General features: G+C 40.6%; 2 protein-coding genes across 3 annotated transcripts in view; both read left to right on the top strand.

Moving 5' to 3' along the window:
* Positions 1–7,846, top strand: part of LOC141541674 (taurochenodeoxycholic 6 alpha-hydroxylase-like) — a 34,427-nt gene extending 26,581 nt beyond the window's left edge. Inside the window, exons 11-12 of the mRNA XM_074266009.1 lie at positions 828–910; positions 5,280–7,846. Of these exons, the coding sequence (XP_074122110.1) occupies positions 828–910; positions 5,280–5,448 (252 nt within the window). The 3' untranslated portion in view covers positions 5,449–7,846. The remainder of the gene's footprint in view (positions 1–827; positions 911–5,279) is intronic.
* Positions 7,847–10,103: 2,257 nt separating this feature from the next.
* The window catches only part of LOC141541680 (cytochrome P450 4X1-like), a 32,756-nt gene continuing 27,282 nt past the window's right edge, over positions 10,104–15,577 (top strand). Inside the window, exons 1-2 of one of the 2 annotated variants that reach the window (XM_074266015.1) lie at positions 10,104–10,394; positions 14,697–14,838. In XM_074266015.1, the coding sequence (XP_074122116.1) occupies positions 10,203–10,394; positions 14,697–14,838 (334 nt within the window). In that variant the 5' untranslated portion in view covers positions 10,104–10,202. The remainder of the gene's footprint in view (positions 10,395–14,696; positions 14,839–15,577) is intronic. The other variant, XM_074266016.1, reaches the window with a different exon arrangement.

Genomic DNA, 15,577 nt, shown 5'->3' with positions numbered 1-15,577 from the left:
CTCCTGCAGAACTTCAGATTTGTTGAAATACCCCTGGAGCACACTTCTTCCATGGCCATTCCATGGAATTTGTTGGACTAGTTATAGGAGAGGAGGGAGTTATTTAATTCACTAACATCCTCCAAAGCTGGGGTGAGGGATGCCTTGCTTGGGCTTATCAGGAGAGAAGACCTCCAGTACATGGTCACATGTCCCATGGATCTTGCCCTCAAGTTCTAGTCAAAAGAAAGACAGCAAAGTTTGTGACCTAAAATGTGTAGCTCAGCAACTGTTCCCCAAAGCAATGAAGGCGTTGTTATGGACATGGGGGACAGAGGGCCTCCACTGATGAAACACCAACCGCTTAAAGTATTAGCATTATTAAATTACAAAACAAACTGATATTAAACCCCTAGTGAATATAGCCATAAGATGGCCAGGAGAGACTGTACCCAACATGACCTCCCTCATCAGCCCAAGCTCAACTGTCTGGAAAAGTCCTTTTGCATCTAAATTGCCTCATCATCTAAGCCTTCAAAACTCATCAAATAAATACCCTCTCTGCCCCTCTTCATGGAGGTTCAGCCATAGTCTTAAGGATTAAAGCTCTATTATGTGAAATGGTGAGAGGATTGTTTGTATCTCCATGACAACTGAGAATAAAGCTCAGACCTGCTTTTCTCTTTTCTAGGGATTTCTGCACAGTTGAAAATAGCCTGGCTAGTTCTAAAGATTCCATTTGTCCCCAAATGGATGAGAAAAGCATTTTGGATAAGGCTTAGAATTTGTGAGCAATATATTCTTACTCATTGTGATGGGGATGGGGCTTGATGGGGGTCTCATTGCAGGTCTTTGACCCTGAAAGGTTCTCCCAAGAGAATTATTCGAAGAGGCATCCTTATGCTTTCCTACCATTTTCTGCTGGATCCAGGTAAGGATACGGCATTGGATTATATGGGTCACTGTGGTGAAAAATGTCAAAAACATTATTTGGAAAGGCTCTTTCCCTCAGCCTCCTTTGCTTCTATCTCTTTTCCTAGTTTTTATGCCCTTGAATTAAATTTAGATGTTGACTCTACTTCAATAGTTAAGACATGCTATCTCTGAGGGTATACCAACATCTTTGGGTCTCTGTACTGGTTATTCATTCATCAAACATTATTAAATCCCTGCTGTGTGCCACACAGGTGTCTCCACATCTGGGACTAAAGAGATAAAAATGAGTCAGCCCTTATCCTAAATGATTCTACTGGGGGTGGAAATTAGGACAAGGGAGTAAGTAGACAGAGGACAGACTATAGAGTCTAGAGACTTTGATTCCAATCCCCCCTAGAATGCTTATTATATGTGCAGTCACTTAACCTTTCTCTGTTTTTCCATCTGAAATTTATACTCAATGGGCTCATCCATTTAAGCTCTATAATATGATGCTATGATTTCACCCTATTCCCTTGGGAATAGGGTATAGGGATTTCACCCTATTCACTTGGGAACACACAAACAAAAATGAAATTATTACTTCTTCTAAAGAGTTTACTTAATGAAGGTGGGAATAGATACCTGAATCTTTTGGATTCTATTGGATCTATTGGTGGAGGAGATCATGGTCAAAGCACCTGACTTCAGATCCTACTTGTGCCTTCCCGGACCTCATTTTCCTCTTCTGTAAAATGTGGAGATTATATAAAATAGCTCTAAATAACTCTAAAGTTACATACTTATGATTCTAATGGAAGAGGGGGACAAAACACTCCACTGAAGGGTCATGGAGGAAGTAGTATCTCAGCTGTACTTGTGAGAAAACCACTCTGAAAGGCAGGGAGAGGTAGGAAGAAATACAAAAAGTAGAATTGTATCTAGAGGCAATAGGGAATGACTGGAGGTTTTTGAAGTATAAGAACTCCATAATAGAGACCAGTGTGTTCCTTGACCACAAACTATTCCTTTCACTTTAGCCACCCATCCTAATGAGAATTGTTAGCCAATTAGCCAATAAAAACCAATCAACTAATTAAATTAATTAAGTACCTGCTATGTGCCAGGCACTGTCCTAAGCACTGGGGGTATAAAAAAGGTATTGAAGACTCCCTGCTCTCAAGGATCTCACAGTTAAAGACAACATAGAAACAAGATATAAACAAGATAAATTAGAGATAGTTGACAGAGAGAAAGCACCAGAATTATGGGAGATCAGGAAAAAGTCTTTGTTGTAAAAAAAAAATATATCAGATTTTCACCTAAAAGAGACCAGAGAAGGCAGACAGCAGAAATGAAAAGTGAGAGAATTCCAGTAATGGGGCAGGTTGGTGAAAATCAAGATAGAGATAGTTCTAGAGATAGGGTGTTAATTGAGAGGAGCATCAAGAAAATCAGGGTTCAGGGAAGGAACAAGTATAAGAAGACTAGAAAGGTGGGGGGAGTTACTGTGTTAGAAAGGGCTTGAAAAGCCAAATAGAGGATTTTATATTTGATCCTGGAAGTGATAGGGAGCCACTGGAGTTCATGAAGTGAAGAGTTTGTATGTGAATGATCAGACTTTCATTTTAGGAAGATCACTTGAATGGCCAAGTAAAGGATGGATTAGAGTAGAAGAGACTTGGAGTTTGGAAGCCAATTAACTGGCATTGCAGTAGCTGGGTGTGAAGTGATGGGAACTTCGATCAAAGATAACTGTATTTTAACCTAGAGGAAAGTCTAAGTTTCCTCTCGAGGACCTTCTCAAGAATGGTGCAGTGTGAGTGAAGAAAAAAAAACACGGGGAGATGATGTAAAAGGAGATGCAACAAGATTTGGTAACCAATTGGATGCGAAAGGATGAAGTCAGCAGCAGAAATACAGAATTTAGCAAAAGGAATAGGAGTAGAGGGAAGATTTGAGGAGGGATTACAGAGTCACCTGCATAGAGATAGCAATCAACCTGTCAAAGCCAATGAGATCACCATGGTGCTGCAAGAAACCCCAAGTTAGGTATGATATGAATATAAGTAGCAGCAAGTCATAGGCGAGGAATATTGAAAAAGAACTATGTTATGTAACTCTACAGAGGAGAGAGTATTCCATTAAAGGATTACTCAACAGAGTTAGATACTGTAGAGAATTCAAGAAAGATGAGAACTGAGAAAAGATCACAAGACTTGAAAATTAAGAAATAATTGGTAGTTTTTGTTGAGTGATAAAATCCCAATTCAAATTGAGAAGAGAGTGCAAAGAGAGAAATTAAGGTAATGAGTGTGGATATCTTTTTCAAGGAGTTTGAGAAATGAAGGAGAGATATGGGATGATAGCTTAATGGAATCAATGAGGATTTTTATGAGGATGAATAAAATCTGAACATGTTTGTAAGTGTCAGAAGAATTTCTTAATAAGGAGAGATTAAGCATTAGAAGGGAAATAGTTGTGGGGAAAATCTTCCCGAAGAGATAAAAATGGATGAGATCTAGGGAACAACTAGAAGGACTGGTATGAGGAATCATATCTACATCTGAGACCTGAGTAAAAGAGGAGTGAACCAATGATGCAGTTGATGATAGACAACCAGAAGACAGTCTGTAGTTTAATGTCCCCTGTACTTGGCCATGGGCTGTTTACTGTTTTATGAATAACTTGGATAATGACATAGGTAACATACTTAATAGATTTTCAGATCACACAAGACTAAGAGGGATACTTGAAATATTAAAAGAGAAAGTAGAAATGAGTCATCTTACATTGGCTTGAAAGAATCTATTTCTCAAGTCCAAGGAAGGAGAAACATGACTGGAGCAGTTCATTTGAAAATGACCTAGGGATTTGGTATACTGTTTAAACAATAAAATATAATTAATATCTAAAAGTATATGCAAATTTAGGACACATTCAAATCAAATAAAGTTTGCCAACATTTAAAAAGTGAACTCCATTGTCAACTAGTCAGAACTCTGTGTTGTGGCTATAAAAACATGAAGGAACAGTCTCCACTTTCAGTGAGCTTACATGATCTGGAGGTGCTGGATTGTCACTGTTCACAAGCTGATTTCCAGAGGAAACACAAACACAGGTGGTGCCTGAATTATGCTTTTGAAGCATCTACAGCCACAAAGAAAGTACATTGCAAGTATGGAATACTGCATACGCAAAGGTCTGGAGGCTGGAAGCGGTAAGCAGGTCAATTTGGCTAGAAGAGAGTATATAAAGAATATTATGAAGTGTCTGGAAATGGGACTTGCTTAGAAGAAGTGTCCTAGGATAAGTAGAGACTAATCCACATTACTCTACCTGGTTAACCCATATATGGAATATTATGTTCAATTCTGGACATTGCAGTTTGAGAAAAACATGGCAATATGAACTATATCCTAGAAAGGAAAAGAAGAATGGTGAGAGGTTTCATGGTCATGTTGGATATGATGATGAATTGAATAATAAATTAGTGGTGTTTAGCCTGAGGAAGTAAATATTTAGTGAGGGGACCAGGTGAGGAATAACTTCAAGGACTGGAAAGGAAGTTATTGTTCAGTCATCTCAGTAATGCCTGTTCTTGTTCTTGTGAGCCTCTTTGGGGTTTTCTTGGCAGAGATACTGGAGTGCTTTCCCACTTCCTTCTCCAGCTCATTTTACAGATGAGGAAACTGAGGCAAACAGGCTAAAGTGACTCGGCCAGAACTACATAATTAATAAAGGTCTGAGGCTGGATTTGAACTCATGAAAATGAGACTTCCTGATGTCAAGCCAGTGCTCTCTCTACTGTGCCACTTAATTGCCATCTTGTGGAAGATGCGTTGGATTTATGCAACTGGATTCCCACACCAAAACTAGGAGCTTTGGGGGGAGGAGGATAATGAAGAGACAAAGTAAGAAAAGCAGTAAGAAAAGAGAAAAACCTCCCTAATGAGTAGAGTTATCCTGAAATGGAAGGGTTACAAAGTCAAGTCTCCTCCCAAAAAATGATTGAAAAATTAGATGACGACTTGTTGTAAGATGCTATAGATATGGGAATTCTGACCCAGGCTATACTTGGACTAGATGGCTTCCTGAATCCTTTCCAAATTTGAAGTTCTGGGATTCTTTTTCCTGGGTTCTTGACCCAGAGATTATTCGATTCCTTCTGGTCCTTGGTTTACTTTTCTTTAATCTAAGGGGGTTGGATTAGGTTTACTTTTCTAAATGTTTTCATTTAAATCCTAAATCCTAAACCCTTTGAACCCTGAAGATATTTTAGTCTTTCTACTCAAGGACTTAAGACTTCAAAGAGACACTAAAGGAAAAGGAGAAACAAAATATACTCATATCTTATTTTCTCTCCCTTTCTTTCCTATCCCCAGGAACTGCATTGGGCAGCATTTTGCCATGCTTTTAATAAAGTTGGGCCTGGCCCTGACATTGCTCCGCTTTGAACTACTTCCAGATCTTGAGAAGATTCCCATACCCTCTCTCCAAATAGTTCTCAGGCCCAAGAATGGGATTCATCTGTATTTAAAGCCACTTCACTAGCCTGCTGTACAGTGGTGGTGGATTTCATGATCTCCTGGATATCATAGTAGATATCAAGATCTTTAGCTTTAGTCAGTGATACAGAGACATGGAATTACGGGTCTGGACTGGGCAAAAGGTTTCAATCTTTTTTTTTCCTCTCTGGCTTTGGAGTAAATTATATAATCCTAGATCTGGGCAATGGCTGAAGGAATTAGAGTTTCTAGGTCCATGCCTTTCACTTTTTCCCTCTGCTCAAACCACTATTAATGATAGTGATGAACCTGGATTCCCTGAATGCTGAGAGCAATAGAACAGACTTAGAGAGTCCTCCAGTGAAGGAAAAAACCTACTTGAGGAGTGAGAATTTCATCACCAAATCATCCACAAAATGATAACCCCATGTGACTCTATTGCTATTACCAAACACAGGTATGATTTTAGACAGGATATCCAGACAAGGCTTCCAAGATAATGAAATAGCTAGAACTTCATGCAATACTGCCTTACTTAAAACCAATTTATGAACAAATCAAGACATCACCCATAATGTCACTGATCTTCCAAAGTGAAAGATGAACAATTTGCTGCTTTTATTCTTATAATGGTTTTTCTTTCCAAATAAAGATGAGTTGCTTTTTATTGTACTCTGAGCAAATGTTTACTATATAAAGGAACAGATAAAGCGTAAGGGAGTAGATAAAAGGGAATCTTTTTCCTGTATAGTTTAAAGAGATAAAAATTGTGAGTTTATTTTGAACTTATCCTGGTGATGCAAAGCATGAGAGTGACTTCATTACAAATGGAAAGAAGTTGTATCTGTTGGGAAGAGGTAGATGAAATATCTAGAAAACCAAAGAATTACAGTGTTTAGAATTAAAGTCTGATGAGCACTTGACCATCTAGTCCAACTCACGTCAGAGTAATCAGCCCTGTACATACTATATCTGACGAGAGACCCTCCAAACTCTACTTGAAGACTATTAAAAATGGGAAGTCTAATACCTTTTGAAGGTAATACAACTCTTTCCTTGCTGAGACACCTCTAATTGTTAGGAAGTTTATGCTGATATCCATCTTCAACTTAGCTCATTATAATTTCTATCCATTGTTCTTGATTCTGCCTTCTAGAATCAATGACAGCAAGTATAATTCCCCCTTTCAAATAACTAAAGACAACATTAATCCACCTCGAGTTATCTTTTCTCCAAACTAAATATGTCCAGTCTCATCAAGCAATCTTCCTTGATGATAGCTAGGTTCTTCATATTTTAGGTGTCCTCATCTGGACACTTATCAGTTTATCAGATTCCTTCCTAAACAGTGATTACCTAAATATATTGGCTGTGTGAACCTAGACAAGCTGCTTTACTGCTCAGTGTCCTAGGCAATTGTTTAAGGCCAGAAATGTCAGACAAAAAGGCTGTAACTTCATGTTGTTCACAACATTCCAGAGTACAGCCCAAATTAGATTAAAATGTAATTGGTAAATAATTAACAAAATAAAGCATAGATTGTGATGGAAGATTATATGCTATAAGAAATGACAAGGAAGATGCTTTCAGAAAAATCTTAGATGAACTGATGCAAAGTGAAGTGAGAAGAACCAGGAAAACACTGTACACAGTAGCAGCAATAATTGTGTGATGAACAACTATGAATGACTTAGCTATTCTCAGCAATACAATGAATTTTTTGGTAATTCTTTTTTATTTTAAGTTTAAATGCAAAATGAGAAAAGAAAAAAAGCAATACCATATGTATACCAAACCATAAGAGACAATTCAATATAAAACATAAATTTCCATTTTAAGGAAACCTATATAATAACTACTACACATTATTTTCATAGCTAGCCAGTTTTTCTTTGCTTTCCTATTAGGTTTCTTTTGTTCTCTGCTGCATACTTTTAATTTTATTTTTCCTTCCCTTCTCCCACTATCATAAAGAAAGCTACAATAAAGTGTGGAACTATATATATAGTTAAATAGATACTGTATGTAATATATTCCAGTCCAATCACATTCTGAGAAATTGCCTATAAAAGTATTTTCCCCAATTGTTTGCATTTCTTCTATTTTTGCTACATGTTTTGTTTATACAATGAATTTTAATTTAAAATAATCAAAATTATTCTTTTTACACTACAACAATACTCTTACCTTATAAAAATAGTTTTAAGGTCTGATACTGCCAAATCTTCTTTCTTTACCTTTTTTTCCCCCTGGTTTTCTTTTAAGTCCCTTATCTTTTATTCTTCCAAATAAAGTTTGTTATTATTTTTTCTAACTTGTTAAAAACATTTTTAAATAACCAAATTGGGATGACATTGAATAGATAGAACAGTTAAGCAAAAGTGTTGTTTTTAAAAATTATAATGACTTTACCTATCCTTGAAAAATAAATATTACTTCATTTATTTAGATGTGAACTTATTTGAAGTAAAAGTGTTTTATAAACAGAGCTGAGATGATGGACTAAAGGCTAGGACTTACCTGAGCTCTACCCCCAAATCTCTCCAATAATAATGATTCTAAACAAATTCTAGAGTAGGAGAACTCATTAGAAAAAGGAGTAAAACAATTTCCCAACTCAAAACAACTTAGAAGTTCAGCAGAAAAGGTCTGTTGCACCAGAGTCAGAATGGAGCACAGTCCAGCAAAGGCTAGGTCAGGAGAGAACAGGCCCTAGAAAACCAGGAGTGGGCCTTCAGAGACACTGAATCAGCAGCAGTACTTGATACTTCTTGAGCTTTCAGATCACAATTAAGGGAGTCAAAAATTGGGTCACAAGGAGATTAAAAGGGGTCTATTTGCTAGTACCAAGCTAGACTCCAATGTTTTGCCCATTCTTGAATCCTTGGATCCAGATCTCAGTCCTGAGTGGCAATCTCAGGTCAAGGAGGTCTAGCACACCAGAGACTGTGGCCCAGTGCAGTAGGGATCTTCCTCTCACAGTTCTGGGGCAGAAAGCAGTGCTTGTGGTGGCTCACAGAGGAGAGCACAGGCCAGCAGAGAGTAAACACCTCTCCTTAGATCATATAACTTTGGAACAACTTAAAACTTACAGATCCCTATTAGTATGTCTGAAAACAGCTGCACAAAATCCCTGAAGCTTGGAACAGAGCCCAGCTTTCACTTTGAGTTAAAGTCAAGTAATAGACTAGGAAAATGAGCAAGTAACAGGAAAAAAAAAAATCGGACTATAGAAGGTTACTATGGTGACAAGGAAGATCAAAATACACACTCAGAATAAGATAACAAAGTCAAAGCTCCTTCCTCGAAAGCCACTAAGAAAAATATGAATTGGTCTGAGGCCATGGAAGAATTAAAAAAGGATTTTGAAAATCAGGTTAAGAAAGATAGAGGAAAAATTGGGAAGAGTTCCTGTACCTCCCTTTCCATTTGGCCAATTCCATTTTTAAGGTTTTTGTTTTTGTTTTTTTCTTCAATGAATTTGTGTGCCTCTTTCCATTTTGTCATTTCTGCTTTTAAGGGCATTTTTCTCTTCCTTAGCATTTTGTGCATCCTTTACCATGTGGCCTAGTTGCTTTTAAAATGTTATTTTCTTTAGTATTTTCTTTATCTCCTATAGCAAGCTATTGACTTTCATGATTTTCTTGCATTTGTTTGAGAGGAAGGAGAAGGTATAGGTTGGAGGGGGCAGCTCCAGGCCTGATAGTTTGTCAGACTTAATGGGATATTAAACTATTCTGAGTCACAAAGTACAGCTTTTCTAGGCCTAGAATGAGGACATTGAGCACACTGAGTTGAATGAATTGCTGGAACCACCAGATGTCTATCTCCCAGACTATCGATCCTCAGGGCTTCCTGTCTGGGCTGGCAGCAGCATTGGCTGGAGTTAAAGTCCTCGTGGCTGGAGCTCCAGGGGCCAAGGACTTCATTCCTCAGATCTGGAGCTATCCCCTCCCCCCTTCCCGCACCCTTACCCACATTTAAGCATTGTGTGTAAAAGATTCCCTTTACCCCCCGGACCAGAGGGAAGGAGACTGCCCCGATTAAGTAGATTTAAAGCTCCTTCCAACCCCCTTACATACAGAATAAACACAGATACGAGGTGCTAGTGGGAGGGAAAGCCCGGGACCCGAGGAGGAGATCCGAAAGGCCCACTGAGGAAGGCCCAGAGAACGTGGGGGGAGGGGCGGGGGATGGAGAATGGCTCTCGCTCGGTGCCGTTGCACCCAGGCGCGATTTCTAGGCGAAGAAGGCCTCCGCTTCTCTCCTGCTTTGGCGCACCCAAAGCCACAGGCCGTTCCCGTTGTGTTTATTCCTTCTTTCTTTCTCCCCACCTCGCGCGCCCCGATCTGACCAGGAAACGGGCTCCATGGAGATTCTGCTAGTGTTGCACTGCCCGGGGCTGACGAGGGGCTGCTCCTCACTTCGGAGCTCCCCCGCCAAGCCTGGGGCCGCTCTCCCCATGCGCCACCCCTGCCAACTCCCCTTTCCTTCTCCTAGCCTTGGCCCTTCCTTGCAGAGATTGGGAGGCGGACCGCAGACCTTGCGGGGGAAGGGATGGATGGAAGGAAGTGCGGACCGCCGGGGGGAGGGGAAGGAGGGGGGCGGTGTAAAGGAAGGGCACTGGGATGTGCAGAGAGGAGGCTGGGTATGCAGGGTGGGGGAAGGGGCGGGGCTCCGCCGGGGGACGGAGGCGGGGGTTTTCCGTGGGAGAGCGGGAGGGGACTCGGCTCGGATCGAAGAAGCTGCCCCACCTGCCGCCCGGCCTTCCAGCGGAGCATCCCCGGAGTGTCCGGAGCCATGGGCTCGGATGCGTCCCCATCTTGGCTGGAGACCCACCGGGCTCGGCCCTTGCACTTGGCCTTGACATTCGCCCTCGCGCTGCTACTGCTGCAGGTAGTCAAGCTCTACCTCCGGCGCCAGGGACTGAGGAGAGCCCTGCGCCCCTTCCCCGGACCCCCGACTCACTGGCTCTTTGGAAACCAGAGGGAGGTAAGCGGCCGGGACAGGGGAGGGAGAGGCTGCTGTCCTTGGTCTGACTTCTCGCGAGGCAGGTTCCGGGCCGAGGGGCTCTCCTTGTGTATGAGGCAGGAGGATAGGGCAGGGCCTTAGGAGCCCCCCCAGACCCATTCTAGGGAAACTTATTGAGAGCCTGCCCTCCTAGCATTCACAGTGCCCTTGGCCTAGCCTTTCCTGCCCTTATCTAAAACTTTCCCTTTATTCTCCCAGCTCCTGGATGCCACACACGGAACACTGGCTGGGGAGTCAGATGATCTGGGTTCAAATCCATCTGAAGTCATTCGCCTGGTAACTTTAGTGGCAAATCGAGAATTTGAGCCCAGCTCCTCAGACTTCAAATACGGAGCTTTACCATCAGTGTCCTGTTCAGCCAATTAAAATTCAACAAATAAGTAACATCCACTATATGCTGGTGCTGTGGGAGGCTTCAAGTCCCCAGTCAATGTCCCCAAGGAGCGATGTCACAGGTGAACAGGCACTTGTGTGTATGTGTGTCTACCAGCACATACACCTGAAATCCCCAAATAGTCACAATTAGTACTAGGGAGGCAAACACAATGGCCTCCAGGTACCTGCAGCATTAAGGAAACCCTCAGCAAAAGAGGAAACCTTTGAGTGAATCCCCAAATAGTCATAGATTTTTGCAATCCCCAAATAGTCACAATTAGAGCTAAAAAGGTAAACACAGTGGCCTCCAGGTCCACCTGCATCATTAAGGAAACCCTCAGCAAAAGAGGAAAGCTTTGAGCGAATCCTCCCTGTCTGGAGACTGCTTTATTAAATTTGGGATGGCAAGGGACTTTTCTCATAGCTACTCTATCATCCTTTTCAAATCTACTACCAGCTTTTGGGACTTTTCAAACCCACTCAACTCTACCCTCAAAATGGTGAAATCAGTCCTTCCCTTAGTAAGCTCACCTGTTTAGGTAATTCTGGCCAGAGTGTTGTTAATGATGATGTCAATAATACTAATAGCATTTATTTAATACTTTAAAATTTGACAAAGCACTCTATAATTATTATCACATTTTATTATTACAACAACCCTAGGGGTGGCTGCTAGTATTATTATCCCATTTTATGGATGAGAAAATTGAGTTAGACAGGTTAAGTGATTTGCCAAGATCATACAACTAGTGTCTGAAGAAGGATTTAAATTCGGGTCTTTCGGAGTCCTGGTCCAAGGTTCTATCCACTAGAATATTACCTAATTTCTGAATAAATGCTCTTTCTCAGCGGAATCAGTCATCCCTGAGAGGAAGGAAATTAAGATGGTAAAGAGTTTTGCCTTCAAGTAGTGAAGGACCAAAAAGTTCCATTTAGGAAATGGAAATGTTTAACTTAAAAAAGCTAAGCACAGGAAACATGATGGATGTTTTCAGGTTTCTGAAGGACTCTGATGTGGAATAAAGATTAGAATAGTTCTGGTTAACTTGGAGGAAAAAACTAGGGATAGTGGATGGATATTGTTTAGAGAAGTAGACATGAAGGAAAGCTTTGTGAAGGAAGCAGCCTTGAACTGCATTGTCAAGGCTATTTAGCAGGTGAAATGGGAGAAAGGAAAATCCAGTTATAAGGAATAGTTTAAAGGGAAACACCAAGGTAGGAGAACATGGGCATATTTGGCAGGTAGAAGGTTTTACTGAATACTTAGGAAGGAGTAATATGCAAAAAAAGACCACAAAAATACATTGAGAAGCAATTAAGAAGAATCTAAGAATGCTAGCCTCAAGAAATAATCTATGTTCAGGAAGCAAGTGGGAGCCAATGAAGAATACACAGAGGATTAAGATGATCAGATCTTTCCTTGCTTCCATCTTCTCCCTGTCTGCTTTAACTAATGTTCAGGGCCTCTCCCCTTCTTTAAAAAATAAAGACAGAAAATCTTAACAACCCTGTGATCCTTTCTCTCTATTAAACTATTTCTTTCCTCCCTTTACTTTTGGACATCTATCACATATGTTCACTCTCTAGTCTTTCACTCTCAAGCCTCTGCACTCAGGCTGCCATCCCTGCCTCTCTATTGAAACTGTCCCATCCAAGGTCAGAAATGACTTTTTATCATCAATTCAATGACCTCTTCTCAGTCCTCATCTTCTTTGAACTCTGTGAAGTGTTTATTCATTTCTGATTTGTCCCTTGACTTCTGGGACACTGTCCTTGTGATTCTCATGTCTATATAATTTCCTTCCTCCTGCATGGTCATCTGTCCCTGTCACTATTTTCTCATCTTTCCCTTAAATGATCATCTCTGGGAACACCTTGTCAATCTCTTCTTTTTTGTCTATATTCACTCTTGTAGATCTCCAATCCCGTGGTTTCAAATATCTGCTTGATGACATATTTTCAGACTGGCTCTCACTTCTGAGCCCAGTCCTCCATTTCCAGGTCCTTACTGGACATCACTCTTGGGATGGACCATCAACATTCTAAACCAATGTCCAGAAATGAGCATTTATTTGGTGTGCATCTCTCTCCCTCCTTTTGAACAGCCCTATTTCTACATATGGCACCTTCTTTTCAGTCCTCCAGACTCATAACCTCAGAACAAGCTTTGAATCATTTATGCAGCTCACTTGTATAACATTGGGAAAGTCTCTTCCTTTCTTTAAGCCTTGTTATCTCCTCTAAAGTGAAGGGTTTGAACTATTTTAATATGGAATGTGGGATGAAAGGAATCTAACAATTGTATAAGCCACTAGAGCAGAATCTGCTTCTAGGTCTATTGTAACTGGAAGAGGATTGGAGCGTGTTTGACAATAGGGGCTGCATTCTTAGCAATTCTCTGATGAGTCGATAGATATTTTAGCCATGTGGCAAATCATTTAATCATTCTACTCCTCAATCAAACTAGATGATCTCTAAGACTTCTATCTTCCCCAAGGAAAGTGTCCTTTTCTCTCAGTAGCAATTTTCTCTGGGAAAACCAGCTAAAAACACATTTTCTACTAAAGGTAGATCAACACTATAACCTTATTCATTAGATGGGAGATTTCTCCCTAAAGTTCTCTTGGTCCAAGCCAGAAATTCTAGAAAAGGTTGTAAATTCAGGCTGCCATGGAGCTTTTATAAAGATGGAACTCAAGTGGAAGCATCAAATTCAATCCAACACAATTCTATTAAGTTTTTGATGTTTGACAGTGACAAGAACTTTCTTTTGAGAGTCTTCAGTAGTTGTGACTAGAGTCCTAGAGGAAAAATTGCCAGAAATTATCTCCAAAGACGTTGCTTGATGACTGAGATCACTGGACTGGAAGCATTGCTATTCCCAAGGCTCTTAGATTGTGGATCCTGAGCTATATTTATCAGGTCCTGAGGACTAAGGGTTTTCCTTGCCTGGCACATGCTGTCTCCCATCTCTTGGTGCTTCAGCTAAGCTGTTTTGGCTTCTTTTGAGTGCCAGCTGATGGGGATGGCTGCCACTGCTTCTTAGACTAGTTGAATAATGGCTGTACTGGGGCCAGAACTAATAGTCTGGGAGGGGCTAAGTTCCTGTACTTATCTTTTTGTTGGTTGTAGTGGATGAGCAGTTATAGTTAATAGTGGGAAGGAAGAGGAGTCCCTTCTTCATGATGACTTCTTCCATCAACAGTGATTCTGGAGGCCTGCTAGTTTGGGGGACATGCTATTCCCTAGGCAAGTCTTGGATTCAAGGACCCAGTGTATTTCCATATGGGTCCAAGGGAAAATGACGGTCAAAGTGATTCAATTTGCTCAACATATGCTACCTTCTTTCTCGGATATAATGGATTGGAGAAAAAAGAGACTGGAGCTTGAGAAGTCAAGTAGGAAGTTGTTTCAGTGATTTTGGTGAGAGGAGTGATAAAGACTATAAGAGTAGAGAAACAGGAATGAGAGGGCAAAATATGACAACTCTTGACAAATGATTGGTCTTGGAGAAAATTATTTTTGAGTTCCTGAATTTGAGATGTTGATGAAATGGCACAGCAGAAATTTGGTTAAAAATGTCTTGAGTTTGCATTTCCAGCTGCTCCAGATCTTCAAATGGAGGTCTGAATGGTCATTTATCCAGGATGTAGTGGGAAAGATTATTGCCTCGGTATTGGTTGGAGGAGGTAGTGCAGGTCTCTTCCACAGCTAAACTTCAGAATCAAAACTCATATCTCCCTACTAAAGTCCCATGAGCTCATTCTGAGCTTCTCAAAAATTGAGGGATTAGAGAAGCAGGTGGGGAGAAGGTAGAAACAGAGGTGGGGGAAATTTTCCTTGATCTAGCTACCCAAACTCACTTTTTTGGTTTTGTTTTTATTGCAGTTTTACCTGGAAAAAGAACTACAACAGTTTGATATGTTGGTAGAAAAATACCCCTGTGCTTTCCCTCGCTGGGTTGGGGCCTTTCAGGTGCTTTTAAATATCTATGACCCAGAATATGTGAAAATTCTTCTGAACCGAAGAGGTAAGGATACTCAGAATGGACCAATGCTAAACTGTTAGACCTGGAGAGAATGGGAGAGGTCATGTAGTCTATGACCAACTAATATGTATTTACAAAGTACCTACTGTGTGCCAGGACCCGGGAATACAAAGACAAAGGTGAATAGTCCCCTTCCTCAAGAAGTTTACATTCTAATGGACGAATCACATATGGATTGATACATATGTAGGCAAAGACAAAATAGATTCATAGTAATTTGAGGAATTAGCAGCCAGAGGATTAAGAAACCACCTTCATATAGAAAGTGGTTCCTGAACTCCATCTTAAAGGAAAGTAGGGCTTCCATGAGATGGGAGTAAAACAGGAGTATATTCCAGGAATGAAGGAACTAGTTCGTACAAAGCCATGGGAGTGTTGTGTATGAGGAACAATAAGGATGCTGGTGTGATTGGATCCTTGAGTGTGTAAGGGCATATAATCTGTTAAAACACACACACACACACACACACACACACACACATACACACACACACACACATACACACACACACACACACACACACACACACACACACACACACACACATTGGTAAGGTAAATTGAGGCCAGATTGTGAAGAAGTTTATATTTCATCCTAATGGATTCCCCTAGTGAATCCCTGGGGTTTATTATGCAATAGGGTGAATGGGCACTTGTGTACTTTGGAAAAATCACTTTAGCTACTCTGTACTACAGAGGGAAGAAAATTAATTTAGGAATT

Source organism: Sminthopsis crassicaudata, chromosome 4, assembly GCF_048593235.1.
Source record: "Sminthopsis crassicaudata isolate SCR6 chromosome 4, ASM4859323v1, whole genome shotgun sequence".
Lineage (NCBI taxonomy): Eukaryota > Metazoa > Chordata > Mammalia > Dasyuromorphia > Dasyuridae > Sminthopsis > Sminthopsis crassicaudata.
This window is presented reverse-complemented; position numbering and strand designations above follow the sequence as displayed.